At 60.7% G+C, this 19,550-nt stretch overlaps 2 protein-coding genes across 12 annotated transcripts in view; one reads left to right on the top strand and one right to left on the bottom strand.

The window, feature by feature from the left end:
* The window catches only part of MYOCD (myocardin), a 48,515-nt gene extending 33,792 nt beyond the window's left edge, over positions 1 to 14,723 (top strand). For 9 of the 10 annotated variants that reach the window (XM_068151656.1, XM_068151660.1, XM_068151664.1 and 6 more), the window contains 4 exons: positions 5,780 to 5,933; positions 7,492 to 8,433; positions 11,551 to 11,608; positions 12,110 to 14,723. In XM_068151656.1, coding sequence (XP_068007757.1) covers positions 5,780 to 5,933; positions 7,492 to 8,433; positions 11,551 to 11,608; positions 12,110 to 12,678 — 1,723 coding nt within the window. In that variant the 3' untranslated portion in view covers positions 12,679 to 14,723. The remainder of the gene's footprint in view (positions 1 to 5,779; positions 5,934 to 7,491; positions 8,434 to 11,550; positions 11,609 to 12,109) is intronic. The other variant, XM_068151657.1, reaches the window with a different exon arrangement.
* A 3,542-nt stretch (positions 14,724 to 18,265) lies between these two features.
* Positions 18,266 to 19,550, bottom strand: part of MAP2K4 (mitogen-activated protein kinase kinase 4) — a 99,241-nt gene continuing 97,956 nt past the window's right edge. For both annotated transcript variants that reach the window (XM_068151667.1, XM_068151668.1), the window contains exon 11: positions 18,266 to 19,487. In XM_068151667.1, coding sequence (XP_068007768.1) covers positions 19,374 to 19,487 — 114 coding nt within the window. In that variant the 3' untranslated portion in view covers positions 18,266 to 19,373. The remainder of the gene's footprint in view (positions 19,488 to 19,550) is intronic.

Here is a 19,550-nt window from a genome sequence, read left to right on the forward strand (position 1 = left end):
GGGGCACAGCACTCTCTGCAGAGCCACTGAACAGGGCACAGCACTCTGCAGAGCCACTGAACAGGGCACAGCAGCCTCTGCAGAGCCACTGAACAGGGGCACAGCACTCTGCAGAGCCACTGAACAGGGGCACAGCACACTGCAGAGCCACTGAACAGGGCACAGCACTCTGCAGAGCCACTGAACAGGGCACAGCACTCTGCAGAGCCACTGAACAGGGCACAGCAGCCTCTGCAGAGCCACTGAACAGGCACAGCACTCTGCAGAGCCACTGAACAGGGCACAGCACTCTGCAGAGCCACTGAACAGGCACAGCACTCTGCAGAGCCACTGAACAGGGCACAGCACTCTGCAGAGCCACTGAACAGGCACAGCACTCTGCAGAGCCACTGAACAGGGGCACAGCACTCTGCAGAGCCACTGAACAGGCACAGCACTCTCTGCAGAGCCACTGAACAGGGCACAGCACTCTCTGCAGAGCCACTGAACAGGGCACAGCACTCTCTGCAGAGCCACTGAACAGGGCACAGCACTCTGCAGAGCCACTGAACAGGGGCACAGCACTCTCTGCAGAGCCACTGAACAGGGCACAGCACTCTGCAGAGCCACTGAACAGGGCACAGCACTCTCTGCAGAGCCACTGAACAGGGCACAGCACTCTGCAGAGCCACTGAACAGGGCACAGCACTCTCTGCAGAGCCACTGAACAGGGCACAGCACTCTGCAGAGCCACTGAACAGGGGCACAGCACTCTGCAGAGCCACTGAACAGGGCACAGCACTCTCTGCAGAGCCACTGAACAGGGCACAGCACTCTCTGCAGAGCCACTGAACAGGGCACAGCACTCTGCAGAGCCACTGAACAGGGGCACAGCACTCTCTGCAGAGCCACTGAACAGGGCACAGCACTCTCTGCAGAGCCACTGAACAGGGGCACAGCACTCTGCAGAGCCACTGAACAGGGCACAGCACTCTCTGCAGAGCCACTGAACAGGGCACAGCACACTGCAGAGCCACTGAACAGGGGCACAGCACTCTGCAGAGCCACTGAACAGGGCACAGCACTCTCTGCAGAGCCACTGAACAGGGCACAGCACTCTGCAGAGCCACTGAACAGGGCACAGCACACTGCAGAGCCACTGAACAGGGCACAGCACTCTGCAGAGCCACTGAACAGGGGCACAGCACTCTGCAGAGCCACTGAACAGGGCACAGCAGTCTCTGCAGAGCCACTGAACAGGGCACAGCACTCTGCAGAGCCACTGAACAGGGGCACAGCACTCTCTGCAGAGCCACTGAACAGGGCACAGCACTCTCTGCAGAGCCACTGAACAGGGGCACAGCACTCTGCAGAGCCACTGAACAGGGCACAGCACTCTCTGCAGAGCCACTGAACAGGGCACAGCACACTGCAGAGCCACTGAACAGGGGCACAGCACTCTGCAGAGCCACTGAACAGGGGCACAGCACTCTCTGCAGAGCCACTGAACAGGGCACAGCACTCTGCAGAGCCACTGAACAGGGCACAGCACACTGCAGAGCCACTGAACAGGGCACAGCACTCTGCAGAGCCACTGAACAGGGCACAGCACTCTCTGCAGAGCCACTGAACAGGGCACAGCACACTGCAGAGCCACTGAACAGGGCACAGCACTCTCTGCAGAGCCACTGAACAGGGGCACAGCACTCTGCAGAGCCACTGAACAGGGCACAGCACTCTCTGCAGAGCCACTGAACAGGCACAGCACTCTGCAGAGCCACTGAACAGGGCACAGCACTCTGCAGAGCCACTGAACAGGGGCACAGCACTCTGCAGAGCCACTGAACAGGGCACAGCACTCTGCAGAGCCACTGAACAGGGCACAGCACTCTCTGCAGAGCCACTGAACAGGCACAGCACTCTGCAGAGCCACTGAACAGGGCACAGCACTCTGCAGAGCCACTGAACAGGGGCACAGCACTCTGCAGAGCCACTGAACAGGACACAGCACTCTGCAGAGCCACTGAACAGGGCACAGCACTCTCTGCAGAGCCACTGAACAGGACACAGCACTCTCTGCAGGGCCACTGAACAGGGGCACAGCACTCTCTGCAGAGCCACTGAACAGGGCACAGCACTCTGCAGAGCCACTGAACAGGGCACAGCAGCCTCTGCAGAGCCACTGAACAGGCACAGCACTCTGCAGAGCCACTGAACAGGGCACAGCACTCTGCAGAGCCACTGAACAGGCACAGCACTCTGCAGAGCCACTGAACAGGGCACAGCACACTGCAGAGCCACTGAACAGGGGCACAGCACTCTGCAGAGCCACTGAACAGGGCACAGCACTCTCTGCAGAGCCACTGAACAGGGCACAGCACTCTGCAGAGCCACTGAACAGGGCACAGCACACTGCAGAGCCACTGAACAGGGCACAGCACTCTGCAGAGCCACTGAACAGGGGCACAGCACTCTGCAGAGCCACTGAACAGGGGCACAGCACTCTGCAGAGCCACTGAACAGGGCACAGCACTCTGCAGAGCCACTGAACAGGCACAGCACTCTGCAGAGCCACTGAACAGGGCACAGCACTCTGCAGAGCCACTGAACAGGGCACAGCACTCTCTGCAGAGCCACTGAACAGGGCACAGCAGTCTCTGCAGAGCCACTGAACAGGGCACAGCACTCTGCAGAGCCACTGAACAGGGGCACAGCACTCTCTGCAGAGCCACTGAACAGGGCACAGCACTCTCTGCAGAGCCACTGAACAGGGGCACAGCACTCTGCAGAGCCACTGAACAGGGCACAGCACTCTCTGCAGAGCCACTGAACAGGGCACAGCACACTGCAGAGCCACTGAACAGGGGCACAGCACTCTGCAGAGCCACTGAACAGGGGCACAGCACTCTCTGCAGAGCCACTGAACAGGGCACAGCACTCTGCAGAGCCACTGAACAGGGCACAGCACACTGCAGAGCCACTGAACAGGGCACAGCACTCTGCAGAGCCACTGAACAGGGCACAGCACTCTCTGCAGAGCCACTGAACAGGGCACAGCACACTGCAGAGCCACTGAACAGGGCACAGCACTCTCTGCAGAGCCACTGAACAGGGGCACAGCACTCTGCAGAGCCACTGAACAGGGCACAGCACTCTCTGCAGAGCCACTGAACAGGCACAGCACTCTGCAGAGCCACTGAACAGGGCACAGCACTCTGCAGAGCCACTGAACAGGGGCACAGCACTCTGCAGAGCCACTGAACAGGGCACAGCACTCTGCAGAGCCACTGAACAGGCACAGCACTCTGCAGAGCCACTGAACAGGGCACAGCACTCTCTGCAGAGCCACTGAACAGGGGCACAGCACTCTGCAGAGCCACTGAACAGGGCACAGCACTCTGCAGAGCCACTGAACAGGGCACAGCACTCTCTGCAGAGCCACTGAACAGGGCACAGCAGTCTCTGCAGAGCCACTGAACAGGGCACAGCACTCTGCAGAGCCACTGAACAGGGGCACAGCACTCTCTGCAGAGCCACTGAACAGGGCACAGCACTCTCTGCAGAGCCACTGAACAGGGGCACAGCACTCTGCAGAGCCACTGAACAGGGCACAGCACTCTCTGCAGAGCCACTGAACAGGGCACAGCACACTGCAGAGCCACTGAACAGGGGCACAGCACTCTGCAGAGCCACTGAACAGGGGCACAGCACTCTCTGCAGAGCCACTGAACAGGGCACAGCACTCTGCAGAGCCACTGAACAGGGCACAGCACACTGCAGAGCCACTGAACAGGGCACAGCACTCTGCAGAGCCACTGAACAGGGCACAGCACTCTCTGCAGAGCCACTGAACAGGGCACAGCACACTGCAGAGCCACTGAACAGGGCACAGCACTCTCTGCAGAGCCACTGAACAGGGGCACAGCACTCTGCAGAGCCACTGAACAGGGCACAGCACTCTCTGCAGAGCCACTGAACAGGCACAGCACTCTGCAGAGCCACTGAACAGGGCACAGCACTCTGCAGAGCCACTGAACAGGGGCACAGCACTCTGCAGAGCCACTGAACAGGGCACAGCACTCTGCAGAGCCACTGAACAGGCACAGCACTCTGCAGAGCCACTGAACAGGGCACAGCACTCTCTGCAGAGCCACTGAACAGGGGCACAGCACTCTGCAGAGCCACTGAACAGGGCACAGCACTCTGCAGAGCCACTGAACAGGGCACAGCACTCTCTGCAGAGCCACTGAACAGGCACAGCACTCTGCAGAGCCACTGAACAGGGCACAGCACTCTGCAGAGCCACTGAACAGGGGCACAGCACTCTGCAGAGCCACTGAACAGGGCACAGCACTCTGCAGAGCCACTGAACAGGCACAGCACTCTGCAGAGCCACTGAACAGGGCACAGCACTCTGCAGAGCCACTGAACAGGGGCACAGCACTCTGCAGAGCCACTGAACAGGACACAGCACTCTGCAGAGCCACTGAACAGGGCACAGCACTCTCTGCAGAGCCACTGAACAGGACACAGCACTCTCTGCAGGGCCACTGAACAGGGGCACAGCACTCTCTGCAGAGCCACTGAACAGGGCACAGCACTCTGCAGAGCCACTGAACAGGGCACAGCAGCCTCTGCAGAGCCACTGAACAGGCACAGCACTCTGCAGAGCCACTGAACAGGGCACAGCACTCTGCAGAGCCACTGAACAGGCACAGCACTCTGCAGAGCCACTGAACAGGGCACAGCACTCTGCAGAGCCACTGAACAGGCACAGCACTCTGCAGAGCCACTGAACAGGGGCACAGCACTCTGCAGAGCCACTGAACAGGCACAGCACTCTCTGCAGAGCCACTGAACAGGGCACAGCACTCTCTGCAGAGCCACTGAACAGGGCACAGCACTCTGCAGAGCCACTGAACAGGGGCACAGCACTCTCTGCAGAGCCACTGAACAGGGCACAGCACTCTGCAGAGCCACTGAACAGGGCACAGCACTCTCTGCAGAGCCACTGAACAGGGCACAGCACTCTGCAGAGCCACTGAACAGGGCACAGCACTCTCTGCAGAGCCACTGAACAGGGCACAGCACTCTGCAGAGCCACTGAACAGGGGCACAGCACTCTCTGCAGAGCCACTGAACAGGGCACAGCAGTCTCTGCAGAGCCACTGAACAGGGGCACAGCAGTCTCTGCAGAGCCACTGAACAGGGCACAGCAGCCTCTGCAGAGCCACTGAACAGGGGCACAGCAGCCTCTGCAGAGCCACTGAACAGGGGCACAGCACTCTGCAGAGCCACTGAACAGGGGCACAGCACTCTGCAGAGCCACTGAACAGGGCACAGCACTCTGCAGAGCCACTGAACAGGCACAGCACTCTGCAGAGCCACTGAACAGGGGCACAGCAGCCTCTGCAGAGCCACTGAACAGGCACAGCACTCTGCAGAGCCACTGAACAGGGCACAGCACTCTGCAGAGCCACTGAACAGGGAACAGCACTCTCTGCAGAGCCACTGAACAGGGGCACAGCACTCTGCAGAGCCACTGAACAGGGGCACAGCACTCTGCAGAGCCACTGAACAGGGGCACAGCACTCTCTGCAGAGCCACTCTGGCTTAGTGCACTGAACAGGGGCACCAATGACCTGCTGGTGGGTCACCAGCAACCTCCTTACAGCCCAGCCTGCTTCTCCTTGGGGTTGGCAGTCCTTCAGTCTTCCTATTACAGGAGACAGACAGCAGCCCCAAGGGAGCAGAGCTGGCACAGCTGGCAGAGAGGCCAACATCTGCTTTGTTGTTTCAGGCAATCCAATGAGCAAATGGTCAAAAGCTCCAATTCTTCATCAGCTTCTGTCAGCAGCACCCCTCTCTCTCCTGTGAAAACCACCTTCTCAGGCCAGACTTGTGTCTCCTCCATCAAGCCAGGCCCTCTGCCATCCAACCTGGACGATCTGAAGGTGAGTACAAACTTTGCTGGTGCAGGAGCTGGTGCAGGGTCACCCTGCCCAAATGTGCTTTGCTGCCCTTGTAGCATGCAGTGCAGTGCAGTGCAGGGCAGTGCAGTGCCAGGGGCTGAGCTGGCACTGCAGAACCAGCATGGCATGAGCACAGCCAGGAGGACACCACAGCAGAGCTGGGCACTGTGGCAGGAGCTGGAGGCCTGGTTTTGCTGCTCTGCAGGGGGCCTCTGTGTGCCTTGCTCCAGAGCACGTAGCCTTAGCTATGACTTGAGGTGGCTGCAGGCCAGGCCAGCAGCTCAAGGGCTAGAGGACAGCCTCTGCTCCTGCAGCTCATGGCTCCACACCTTCTGTGGCTTTATGGTGGGCATCATGGATTCTGCTAGCAAACCAGCCAGAAGGTCAGCACAACCTCCACTCAGCTTCTCAGTGGTCGCTGCAGCCAGGCCAGCTCAGCTCTCTGCACAAGAAGGCATCTCCTGGGGGCTGCAGCTGTGGGCACTGCTTTCAACTGCAGCTCAAGCTCCCAGGGAGCCAAGGCAGGCAGGGCAGGAGGGACAATCACTGACACCAACAGTCACAGAATCATAGAATCAATAAGGTTGGAAAAGACCTCAAAGATCATCAAGTCCAACCTGCCACCCAGCACCTCCTGACCACTACACCATGGCTCCAAGTGCCACATCCAATCCTCTCTTGAACACCTCCAGGGATGAGGACTCCACCACCTCCCTGGGCAGTGTCCTTTTATGCTCTGTTCCTGAGGTCTCAGCCATGGAGAAAGCCAAATCCTATCAGGAGTCCCTAGAGACCTGGAGGCAATAAGATGAGGGAGAGAGAACTTGGCCATAGCTCAGATGCCTCAACCACGTGCAGATGCCTGACCATGGAGTATTTCCCTCCAAGACACATGGTCACATTCTCTGAGCTGAAGGATGCCTTCAGCCAGCTCCTGGTCAGTGTGAAAGCCTTCTGTTGAGTGGAAGAGAGCCTTAGGGGAGACCTTACCACTCTCTACAGCTTCCTGGAAGGAGGGTGGGGGTTGGTCTCTCCTCCCAGGGAGCAGGCAATAGGCCTCAAATTGCACATGGGGATATTTGGGTTGGGCATGAGGAGCAACTTCTTCCCTAAAAGGTTTGTCAAAGGCTGGAACAAGCTGCCCAGGGCAGAGGGGTTTCAAAGCCAAGCAGTTGTGGTGCTGAGGGCCAGGGTTTAGTGGTGCCCTGGCAGTGCTGTGTTAAGGCTTGGACCAGACGACCTTAAAGGTCTCTTCCTGTGGTTCTATGTCACCTACTGCCAGGAGGTGAATCTTGGGTTACCTCCATGTCCCAAGGAGCACTGCTGGCTTCCTGGAGGAAGAAGGGAGGCTTTTCCTGCCAGGAAAGGTGAGATGCTGCAGGCCATGCCGTGGTCAGGGCTGTGCACGGTGACTGCTGGCAGCAAGCCGCCGAGGGCCGTCCCTCTGCTCTGCCTGCCAGCCGAGGCTTCTCGCCGGGAGGTTTGGCTTCCGCAGGGCTCCCCTGCCCCCGGGGCTGACGGTCGCTGGCTTTCCCTCTAGGTGTCAGAGCTGAGGCAGCAGCTCCGGATCCGAGGCTTGCCGGTGTCGGGGACCAAGACGGCGCTGATGGACCGGCTGCGGCCGTTCCAGGAGTGCGGCGGCGGCGCCGTGCCCAGCTTCAGCGAGATCACCACCGTCACCTTCCCGGTCACGCCGGCCAGCTCCCTGCCCGGCTACCAGCCGCCGTCCTCCACCAGCCTCTTGTCCAACGGCTTCTACCACTTCGGCAGCACCAGCTCCACGCCGCCCATCTCCCCGGCCTCCTCCGACCTCTCCGTCAGCGGCTCCTTGCCAGACACCTTCAACGACGGCCCCATGGCCTCCCCGCAGTTCGGGCTCCAGCCCTCCCCGGTGCCCGGCGGCGCTGAGGAAAGCCTCATGGGCAGCATGAACGGAGGCAGCATCCAGCTGGAGCTGGAGGGGGTGGACACGGAGAAGGACAAGATGCTGGTGGAGAAGCAGAAGGTGATCAACGAGCTGACGTGGAAGCTGCAGCAGGAGCAGCGGCAGGTGGAAGAGCTGCGGATGCAGCTCCAGAAGCGGAAGAGGAGCGGCGGCCTGGAGGAGAAGCAGCAGCCCCCTCAGCACTTCTTCGGCGTCCCCATCAAGCAGGAGAACGCAGTGTCCAGCTGTCCCTTCGCCTCCAAACAGACGGCCTTGAAGGGGCAGGGCGGCAGCTCGGAGAAGCTGAGTAACTGCGGGGCGCAGCTGCCCCACGCCGTGAGCCGCTGCCTGGAGCCCGCGGGGCAGGGCTCCGTCTCCTCCACCTTCCTCAGCCCCCAGTGCTCCCCCCAGCACTCTCCCCTGGGGCCTGCCAAGAGCCCCCAGCACATCAGCCTGCCGCCCTCCCCCAACAGCCACTACCTGCTGGCGCTGTCCCCCGGCGCTGCGCCCGAGGGCCCGGGCGGCTCCCCGCATGGCGCCTGCCTGCGCCCCGCGCCGGTGAGTGGCGGGCACCGGGGGCACCGGGGGCACGGGCTGGGGGCCGGCGGCCAGGCCGAGTGCTTGCCCCTCAGCCAGCGCCCGGGGTGGGTGCCACGGGGCCCTGCCCGGAGAGGCAAGAGCGCCCCAGATGGGCAAGGGGTGGAAGCTGGCGGCACCACGGGGTCCTCGGCAGGGTGTCCCCTTGCTGCCACAGCACGCAGCTGCCCCGCACCGCAGCACAGGTCCTGTGCCCCCTGGAGCCCAGGCACAGCTCCAGCTGCCCTGAGGGGGCCCTGGCACAGCACGCTTTTTCCCCGAGGGCATCCCAGCACTGCTCTCCGCCTCTGGGTGAGCACTGGCACAGACCCCTGTGCCTTGGGAGAGTCCTGGCACAGCATCCTCTGTCCTGTGGAGCCCTGGCACAGCATCCTCTGCCCCGCGGAGCCCTGGCACAGCTCCCTCTGCTCCTGGTTAAGCACTGGCACAGCTCCCTCTGCCCCGGAGGAGTCCTGGCAGAGCTCCCTCTGCCCTGGGGAGCACTGGCACATCTTCTTCTGCCCTGGAAGAGTCCTAACCCAGCTGCTTCTCCTCTCAGGGGGAGGCCCTGGCACAGTTTGCTGTACCCCTGGGGAAGCCCTGGCACAGCTCCCTCTGCCCCATGGAGCTCTGGCAGAGTTCTCCTGGCCCCATGGAGCACTGCCATGGGTCTCTCCACCCTGGGAAAGCCCTGGCACAGCTTCCCCTGCCCATGGAGCCCTGGCACAGCCGTATCCAGAGCAAGGAAGCTGTGGCACAGATCCCTCAACCCCTGGGAGAGCCCTGGCACAGCTCCTGCAGCCCTGGCAGAGCCCACTCAGTGCTGCTGGGTTTCTCAGCATCTTGCTGAGCCACTGCAGCCCCTCACAGTGCCTGAGGGGCTTTGAGCAGTGGGCTGCAGAGCAGTTCCCCTGGAAGCCTTCTCTTGGGAGGGCAGAGCAGGACCTGCAGCTGGGGGTCTGCAGCAGACAGAGTTTGTGCCTCCCACCAGGCAACCAGCAGAGCAGAGCTGACCCTTCAGCAGCCACCAGCCCTCACCCTGGGCAGGCACCAAGGTTTGGAGAGGGGCAGTCACAGGATCACAGAGTGGTAGGGGCTGGAAGGGACCTCTGGAGCTCACCAACCCCCTGCCAGAGCAGGGTCACCCAGGGCAGGGCACACAGGAACACAGCCAGGAGGGTTGGAAAGTCTCCACAGAAGGAGACTCCAGAACCTCCTGCTCCAGGCTCTGCCACCCTCAAAGTAGAGAATTTCCTCCTCATGCTGAGATGGAGCTTCCTAGGGTCAAGTTCATGCCCAGTCCCTCTTGCCCTGTCACTGGGCACCACTGAGCAGAGCCTGGCCCCATCCTCCTGAGAGCCACCTCTGAGATATTTGCAGGCAGTGATGAGATCCTTCCTCAGCCTCCTCCTCCCCAGGCTCCCCAGCCCCAGCCCCAGCTCTCCTCACATGAGAGCTGTTCCAGTGCCCCCAGCATCTCCGTGGCCCTGCACTGGACTCTCTCCTTTAGTTCTTTGTCCTTCCTGAGCTGAGGAGCCCAGAAGTGGACACAGGAGTCTGGATGAGTAGAGCAGAGAGACAGGAGAAGCTCCCTTGGGCTGCTGGCCACACTCCCCTTAATGCCCCCCAGGATGCCTTTGGCCTCTTAGCCCCCAGGGCACACTGCTGGCCCCTGGCCATCCTGCTGGCCACCAGCACTCCCAAGTCCTTTTCCTCAGGGCTGCCTTCCAACAGCTCTTGTCCCAGCCTGCACTGTCCCTGGGGTTGCTCTTCCCCAGGTGCAGAATCCCACACTCATCCATGGTGAATTTCATTGACTTTCTCCCTGCCCAGCTCTCCAGCACAAGCTGCAGCTGCTAGCGGCCCAGCCTCACCCAAGCCCCCTGCCAGGGTCCCCCAGGCAGCAGCAGGACCTCTCCTCTGGGCTGTAAAGCCCCCAACGGGGAGGGCAACATGCACGGTGCCTTCAGGGAGCCGCACAGAGCCCCACGGCAGGGACAGCCCCGCCTGATGGCTGGAGCAGGGAACTGCAGGGAGCACACCCAGCAGCGTGCCCCTGCAGCTGGGCACTGGCTGCAGCGCTGCGAGGTGGCACAGGGGGGGCACAGGGTGTCTGAGGGCTGTGTCCGTCCGGAGAGGGCAGGAGTTAGCTGCTGAGTGGCAGCCAGAGAGCAGTCAGACACCCTGCAGGGTGGGACAGCATCTTCTGGGCTTTCAGAGCACCAGCCCAGCCTGGGGTCCTGATGCCCCACACCCCTCCCCCAGGGCTTTGTGTGGTCTTCTTTGGGGTGCTGAGTGCTGCATGAGGCTCTTGAGCATTCCCAGACCACCTCCCCTCTTTGGCCCCTGGGCAGAGTGCTCTGTGCCACTCCATCAGCCTCACACTGCAGCAGATCCCATGTGGGGAACTCTCTCCACTGCTCACCAAGCCTCTGCCTCAGCTGAGGGTCTGCCAGCAGCCGTGGGCCCACTGGGGCTGCTGCCTTTAGGAAAGTGCAGTGGTGCTGCTGGGAGACACACAGCAGGCTCCTGCTGGCAGGGGGGTGTGCAGAAGCTCTGCCCAGGCCCAGGGCAGGATGAAGCTGCATTGTCCCCAGGGAGCTGCAGGGGGGCAGGATGAAGCTGCATTGTCCCCAGGGAGCTGCAGGGAGTGCAGGATGAAGCTGCATTGTCCCCAGGGAGCTGCAGGGGGGCAGGATGAAGCTGCATTGTCCCCAGGGAGCTGCAGGGAGTGCAGGGCATCTCAGGCCTCCCCAGGGAGCTGCAGGGAGTGCAGGGCATCTCAGGCCCGTGCAAGGTGCTGGCCCCAAAAACCAGTGTGTCCTGAGAGCCCTGGGAAGAGGCAGTCTGTGGTGGGCATGGAGCAGAGGGTGGGTGGCAGGGTGAAGGGAACATGGTGCCATGCTCCCTGGATCTGCCCTTCCTGTCCCAGGTCCCTTGCAGTGCTCAGCTGAACGCTGCTGCCAGCCCCCTGCTGGAGTGGCATCTCTGCTGCATGGCACACAGCCACTGGTGGGGTCTGGAGCCACTGACCTGGCTGCTGGCCACAGGGACTCTCCTCCTAATGGCCTCTCCTCTCCTCTTTGTCGTTGGCTGCAGCAGATGACACGAAGTCAGCAGATGGACGAGCTCCTGGACGTGCTGATTGAGAGTGGAGGTAGGCACAGCTCCCCTGCTCCCCTCCAGGGCTGCCTCCCCAGCCAGTGCCGGCCTGGGTGCAGCCTGTGCAGAGAGCAGGGACAGCAGGGACAGGAGGGCAGCAGCCCTGGGCACAGCACTGCCAGCAGCCTCCCCACACACACCCCACAGAGCCCCCAGTACCCCAGAGCTGCCAGTGCCCCTCCCAACACCGCCGGTGCCCCCCCGTGCAGAGTGCTGCCGGTGCCCCTGCCCTGCCCAAGCCCTGCCCAGCCCCGCGGGGACAGCTGCCGGCGCTCCTGCCCTAGGGACTCTGTCCCAGACCAGGGTAGCCGAGTCAGCAAGCAGGAACCCTAGAAGCTTGCCACAGGGAGGGTGGGCATCAGTGCCAAGCGGTCTGAGTGGGGAGGGGTCTCCACGGCCGCGCCCAGGAGCGCAGGCAGGGGCTGTGGTGGTGGCGCTGCGCCCAGCAGTGGTGGAGGCCACCCGAGCGCCTCATGCCCCTCTCGTTTGTTGACAGAAATGCCAGCCAATGCCAAGGAGGATCGCTCCTGCCTGCAGAAGGTGCCTCAGATCACGGTGTCCACAGGGAGCGCCAGCGCTCCGCTGCCCAAGCCCTCGGCCCCCTTCGAGCAGGTGTCCTCCGCGCAGCTCTCCTTCGAGCACTGCCCGGGCAGCGGGGATGCCCACCTCGAGGTGCTGCTGAACGCCCACAGCCCCCTGGGCAGGGTCGGCGAGATCGCCCTGCTGAAGATGGGGGCGGAGGAGCCCCACTTCGAAGGGATGATGGAGGGGTTCAACGGCAAAGCCGCCGACGAACTGCTCACCTCCCAGGAGATCCTGCAGACCCCGCTCTCGCCCATGGAGACGCAGCTCTCCCCTGCCCCTGCCGACGGCCCCGCGCTGCAGATGAGCTTCACCGAATCTCCCTGGGAGACCATGGAGTGGTTGGACCTCACCCCCCCCAGCTCCGCCACCGGCTTCGGCTCGCTCACCCCCGCGGGCCCCAGCATCTTCAACATCGATTTCCTGGACGTCACTGACCTCAGCCTGAACGGCAGCATGGACCTGCACCTGCAGCAGTGGTGAAGGAGGGCGCTGGGTGCGGGGCGCCGGGGGCAGGGCGCCGGGGGCAGGGCGCTGCCAGCCTGCCGCAGCCGGCGCAGCGTTTCTGGCGCAGCGTTTCTGCCGCAGCGGAGCCCCCGCGGGGCTGAGGTGCCACATCCAGGGGCTGCCGGAGTCATTTCCCCAGCAGACAAACTTGGTTGAACTTCCAGTGGCTGCAAATCCACAGCACAACAGCTCTGGTGCTTTGGTTCTCCTCCATCACCACCTCCCCTCCGGGGACAGCAGTGCCTTCAACCACACTTCTTTAGAGATTGCCAAGGACTTTGGTTGCCTTTCTTGTGCCTTTTTTCCTCCCAGTTCTAGCAGTCACTCTCCTGAGAACTGGAGCAGCTCCTGACAGAACTGTGTGGGGAGGAGACCTCACCTGGGTAGCAGTGGGAGATCATGGAGAGGAGAACCCATTGCTGCCTGCTCCTCTCCTCCTGCTCAGCCGTCCCACTGGGCTCACCTTGGCCGTGCCTAGGCCAGGGGCTGTGGGCAGGGGGGCTGTGGGCAGAGAGGCTGTGCCCAGCCAGGGGTACAAGCACACTGCTGCATACAGCCAGGCTCACCTCGTGTCCTTCCTCCTGCCCCACAGGCTGTGTGGCCCAGTCCCTGCACAGCTCCACTGCGGGAAGATGAGAGATGGAGGCCACCCTGCTCGTGGTGCACCTTGTCATGTCCTGATGGTGCCTAGGGGACTGAAAGCTGAGGAATTGTCCTGGCTGCAGTCTGAACTGAATCAGTCTGGAGCCTGTGAGCTTGCAGCAGAAAGCTCTGGATGTTGGCTGCAGCTGCTCAGGCTGCAGGTGCAGGCATCAAAGGGATGGAGCAGCTCAGGGGAGCTGCCATGTCCCAGCTAGTATGGTACAGATGGAGAGATGTGTAAAGTGTTTTGGTCCAAGGCAGGGGCACGTTGCGTGGAAAACACAGGCAGGCTGTGGAGGGGCTGTCCTTTGCACAGCCAGCAGGCAGGATGGAGCTCCATCACCTTGCATGACCCCTGGAAGCAGGAGGAGCTAGAAACGGACACTCAGCGGCCGGCGCAGGGGGCAGGGCTGAGCAGGGCCCTGCGTGGCTGCAGCTCCCTGGGAACCTCTGCTTTTGCAGCCTCCACTCCTCTGCCATCCATCCCTCCATCCTTCCTGCCCTTCCCCCTTGATCCCTAGCAGCCATCCACTCCTTGCCGAGCCCATTCCGGCGTCAGTGCTCAGCCGGCCCAGAGCGAGGCGGTCTGGAGAAGAGCTGTGAATCACCGAGCCGGGAGGAGCTCATTCTCCTGAAGCCAGCAGAGAGGGAGGGATGCTCCCCGCAGCGATGCTCCCGCGTGGAGCCTCCAGCCTTTCTCCGAGGAGTCTCTGTGCAATAGACCTCTCAGGCTCTAGCGAGAAGGAGCCTTCGCTTCACTCCTCGGCTTCCAGCAAAGCCTTTGCTGCAGGCTGTGTGGCGCAGACGTCGCCTCCTCTGCGGCTCGACGTGGGCCTGGCACCAGCTGCTGCCGACAGAGACTTGAACCACGGACAGCCTGAGCGTATTTAATATTTGTCTGACTGGAAGGACAGCACAGGGGCGAGGCAGCGGCCGGGGGGGTGGTCCCGCGGGGCCGTGGGGCTGCCGGGGGCTCCCCCGGGGAAGGCTGGAGCTCCGCAGCCCCCAGCCCTGCCGCACGCTGTACAAAGCAGGGGGCGGTAGCTTCCGAGTCACTATTTAAAGCACCACTTTTCTATTGTACAAAGGGTCACAGGGCACCGCTAGGGTAGGCACTCACGGGGTGCAGTTTTGTAACAGAGATTCCTTTTCTAAGGGAGGGGTTTGGGGGAGCCAGGCCGTGGGGAAGGCTCACGGCACCGGGGGCAGAGCGGTGCCAGCTGCCGCGCCGCGGCGCCGGGCAGGGCTGCCCCGGGGGCTCTCTCCCCTCAGCAAATCTATGTCCTTATTTCAAGGGATGCTGTCAGCTTCAACCCTGTAAGCAGCACATTTCCTTACCTATGTTACCAGCAACACCTTCATTATTAAACCTCCTTTGTCTTGCCACTCTGCCTGCTCTCAGCTCGCTGATTGATTCTGCCAGCCACGGACATCCCAGCTGTGAGCTGGGCATCAGCTCCCTGCCCAGGGACAGCCACAGGCCCGGCAAGAGCAGAAGGCTCTCTGTGTTGGTTGGTTTGTTTTCAGCATGGTGGGGGTTGGAAGGGACCTCTGGGGACATGAAAGGTCCACTTCTGCCCTCCTGCCTGGATGGTCTCCAAGCCCTCGATGGTTTCCAGGCAGGAGAGTCACTTGTCTCAGTACCAGGAGGCTTGGCAGGAGGAATTACCCAGGACTGGGACCATAGGAACTTCACAGACCCTGACTGCTGTCACCAAAATGAAGCAGCCCAAGAGGCCATGGGCATCAGCTGCTCTTTCCCTGAACTGTGGCATCACCACCTGCCCTCTTCTCAGGGTCGAGGTGTCCTGAGCCACTCAGTGCAGCAAGCAGGGCTCACCCCAACAGGACAGAGGGCTCAACACTCACAGAATCATAGCATGGTATGGGTTAGAAGAGACCTCTGAAGGTCATGAAGTCCACCCCCCCTGCCAGAGCAAGGTCACCCAGGGCAGACCACACAGGAACACATCCAGATGGGTTTTGAAAGTCTCCAGAGGAGACTCCACAACCTTCCTGGGCAGCCTGCTCCAGGGTTCTGCCACCCTCACACAAAAGAAGTTTCTCCTCATGTTGAGGAGGAACCTCCTGGGCTCCAGCTTGTGTCCATTGCCCCTTGTCCTATCACAGAACACCAGTGACAAGAGCCTGGCCCCCTCCTCTTGACCCCCACCCTGCAGCTATTTGTAACCTCTGATCAGATCCCCTCTCGGTCTTCTGCAGGCTCCAGCCCCAGGGCTCTCAGCCTTTCCTCCTCAGTCCCTTCAGCATCCTCGTATCCTGCCCTGGACTCTCTCCAGTAGTTTCTTGTCCCTCTGCACAGCTTTCAGTGACCCTTCCCATCCATGTGTGACCTTACAAAACGAAGCAAGAAGGTGAGAGTGGCCTCCTGCTTTTGTTACAGCTGACCTGCAGGCAAGGCACAGAGCCGTGACAGCAATGCTCTGCTCCAGGGAAGCCGGGAGAGCAGCTCAGCCACGCTGAAGCTCCCTGGAGCAGGCAGGCTCCTGAGCTCCATGTCACAGACAATAAGGCAACATCCCTGCACAGCAGCTTTGGGCTCAGTTGTACACATTTCCCTGTGGTACAAGAAAAGCAAACCAGGAGCCCCAGGGGACTCTCTACACTTCCTGCACTGCTGCCACAGCTTTGGAGCACACCCACCTCAGCTTGCACAGCTGGCAGTCAGTGATGCCCCCACAGGAGTGCAGAATGAGCTCTGCTCAACAGCTAAGCCTGCCCTGTAGGGACACACCCAGGCCACAGCAGCTCAGCCCACATCTTGTCCCTGGCAGCTCAGGGCTCTGCATTTCCATCTCCCAAACTGGTGGTGCCGGTGAGGAAGAGCTCTGGATGGGGTCAGCAGCAGAGCACAGAGCACAGCCGCCTCAAGGGGCAGAGAGAGCAGCTCAGAGCTGGAGGGGGACTGAGCTTTGGGATTGTCCACTTCAGTGCCAGCCCTCTGAAAGGTTTTTGAGGTCCCTGCCACTGGGGAGGTGGGAACCAGACTTTAATGTCTGAAAGGTGGGGGCAGAAGAGGACCTCTGCACACATCTGTCTGTACTGGATGTGACTCTTCAGTATACCCCAGCTAGTGCCTGGGGTCCTACTAGGGGTGTCTGAAGGCTGCTGGATGGGTCACAGCTGGCAGGGGGTTGGCCAAGCCTGAGAGAAAATGAGTCTGAGGCAGCTGGGCTGGGGGGAATTTCCCCTCCAGAAACACAACAGTGTTCAGCTGCTCCCTCCAGAGCTGCTGGGAACCAGGGGCTCCTGCAGCAAGCTCTGCCTCAGCTGCTCTGGGAAGGCTTCAGCAACTGAGGAGCAGCCCCAGAGGCACACAGCCCAGGAAGGGCAGGAGGGCTGCACCTCCCTGCCCAGCTCCACTGCTCACATCGATGCCAACCTCATTGCCAGGGGGCTCAGCTCCCCCAGCTGAACAGAGCTGTGCCTCCTGCCCGGTGCCACCGCTGTGGCCAGGGGGATCCACAGCAGCACAGCCTCAGCTCTCTCCTTTCCCAGTGGAGCAGCTGGGCAGGGGTGTGCAGGTCTCCAGTGCTCCCACATCAGCCCAGTCTGTGCTTGGTAGCAATGGTGTGAGGGGGGAGGCCTTGGAATCCTGCCAGGCTTCCCACTCCTCATTGACCTCTGGCCTTCAGCATCCCGGGGCTGATTCTGCTGCAGCTTTCCAGCTGCTTGCTCTAAAACTGAAGTCCTCCCAAGTGCCTGAACACCTCAGATTGCAAACCAGAGAGCCTGGAGCCTCCAGGATACCCCCAGGTGCTCCTAAAGGCCTGGAAATTGCAAGGCTCAGGGGAAATTAATGTTTGAAAAAGAGGCCAGTTCAAACCCCGTCCTGGCTGAGGTTTCTCACTCAGCAGTGGGAAGCAGCTGAGAGCCTGCCTGGCCTCACCGTGCCAGCTCCCAGCCCACATGGCCTTAGCTGCTCCCCATCCCCACCAAACCACTGCAGTGGGGCTGGCCCCAGGGTGCAGCACCCAGTGCTGAGGGTCAGGAAGGTTAGGTGTGCCCAGGAGGTGGTGAGCAGTCTCAGCAAGCTAAGCAGTGCTACATCCACAACAGGGAGGTGGCCACAGAGCCCCCAGCATCCTGCCTGCTGTGGCCAGAAGCAGCAGTGGGGTTTGGTCTGATGCAGGACACTGGGCTGGGAGGTGGCAGTGCTGCTCTCAGGGTCAGGCAGGGCTGGGGCCAGTGAAGAATGTGAGGAACATCACCTGGAAACCAGACATGGGCTGAGGGCCACTGCTGCAGGCTCTGTGAGTGGCACTCAGAGAATCATGGAATGGTCCAGGCCAGAAGAGACCTCCACAGCTCCTCCAGTCCTGCACTCAGCAGGGACATCCCCAACTGGGTCAGGTTGCTCAGAGCCCTGTCCAGTCTTACCTTGAATATCTCCAGGGATGGAGCCTCAACCACCTCCCTGGGCAGCCTGCTCCAGTGCTCCAGCAGCCTCCTGCTGCAGAACTTGTTCCTCACATCCAATCTAAATCTGCTTTACTCTGGTTTGAAACCATTGCCCCTGCTCCTGTCCCTGCAGGCCTTTGCAAACAGTCTCTCTCCAGCCTTCCTGCAGCCCCCTTCAGGTCCTGGCAGGCTGCTCTGAGGTCTCCCCAGAGCCTTCTCCTCCTCTCCAGGCTGAACACCCCCAGCTCCCTCAGCCTGTCCTCACAGCAGAGCTGCTCCAACCCCCTGAGCATTCTCCTGGCCCTCCTCTGGAGCCTCTCCACCAGCTGCAGGTCCTTCCTGTGCTGAGGGCTCCAGCCCTGCACACAGCCCTGCAGGTGAGGTCTCCCCAGAGCAGAGCAAAGTGCCAGAATCTCCTCTCTGGCCCTGCCTGGGGTCAGCACCAAGCCAGGCAGGGAGAGCACTCTGCAGCCACAAACCAGGTCGGAAGCAGCTTAAATTCAATCGAGTAGTTTAATAATTCTTCAGGTCAAAGGTCTTAAGATCTTACCAGGTAACAATTTACAGGATACCTAGTTGAGAGTGAAGAGTGGCTGGCTTGGTAGAAGGAGAAAGAATGGAGGACATCCCCAGCTCTGGAGAGTTTAATGTTAGCCTCTGTCAACGCAACAGGTTTTTGGTAAGAGACAGCTTCACTACATGGAACAAGAGCTCTCCCTGACAGGAGTGCAGCTGAGCACTGTCCCCAGGAAGTACACTGCGACTGTAAAGCAACAGAACCCCATAGCAGTCAAATCTATTGCACTTTGTGAAGGAGAAAACACAAAATCACCCCCAACAAGGCCTCCTCTGCACCCCCTGCCCCTCTCCAGCTCCAGGAGGCAAAAGCATCTCTCTCTCTCTCTCCCTCTCTCCCTCTTTCTCTCTCCTTGGTTAAGCAAAGTCTTCTCCCCCTCCAGGCAAAGCCTCTCAAGGTTCAGACAGACAGAGCCTAACTGTTTGTTTGTTTGCTTTTGTTGCTGTTGTTGGTTTCAATGTTTGTTTATTATTATTATTATTATTATTACTTGAAACAACAGTTGGAAGAGTTGGAGAGGAAACAAACCAACAAAGCCCCAACCAAAAAGCCACCCCCAAAACCCAACACAATCCCAAGTGAAAAACAAACCCCCCCCCACGAAATCCTTCCAGGAGCTGCTGAGAGGTCTCCCAAGGGCCTGGGCCTAGAACTGGATTCTGCCTGCGGGGTCTGGGTTTGGGTTTGGTTTGGTTGTGTGTTTGTTGTGGGCTTTTTGTTTCTCAGGTGCTAACCCAATCACTGTCACCAAATAACTGCACTCATTTCCACAGCTCATGAACATGTCCACAAGAAGAGCAAGATGAGGTCTGTCCCTCTGTGAGCCACCCCAGGGCCGTGGCAGCAGCCAGCACAGGGATGCACTGGAGACGTGACAACAGGATACAGACAGGATGGAAGAGAACACCACAGGTATTGCACATGGTGTCTGGGCGAGCATTAAAAACACTGCAACATGGTGATGAGAAACTCTTTTACAGCTCCCTGCTCCCCTCAGCCCTTGTTCCAGAGGTGGATGGTAGCAGCCAGGTCAGTCGACGTACATGGGGGAGCTGGGGGTGGCCGGCATCTGATCCAGGATCTTGCAGACGTAGCAGGCGACGTCCACCGTCCGCTCCTCGTACATCAGGATGAAGGGATGCTTCTGCAGGCACACACCAGGGGCAGGGTGAGCCTGGGCCTGCCCACACTGTCCACAGCTCGTGGA

This window comes from Melanerpes formicivorus, unplaced genomic scaffold (genome assembly GCF_026170545.1).
Source record: "Melanerpes formicivorus ecotype bairdi unplaced genomic scaffold, bMelFor1.0.p_v2 SCAF_21, whole genome shotgun sequence".
NCBI classification, from domain to species: domain Eukaryota; kingdom Metazoa; phylum Chordata; class Aves; order Piciformes; family Picidae; genus Melanerpes; species Melanerpes formicivorus.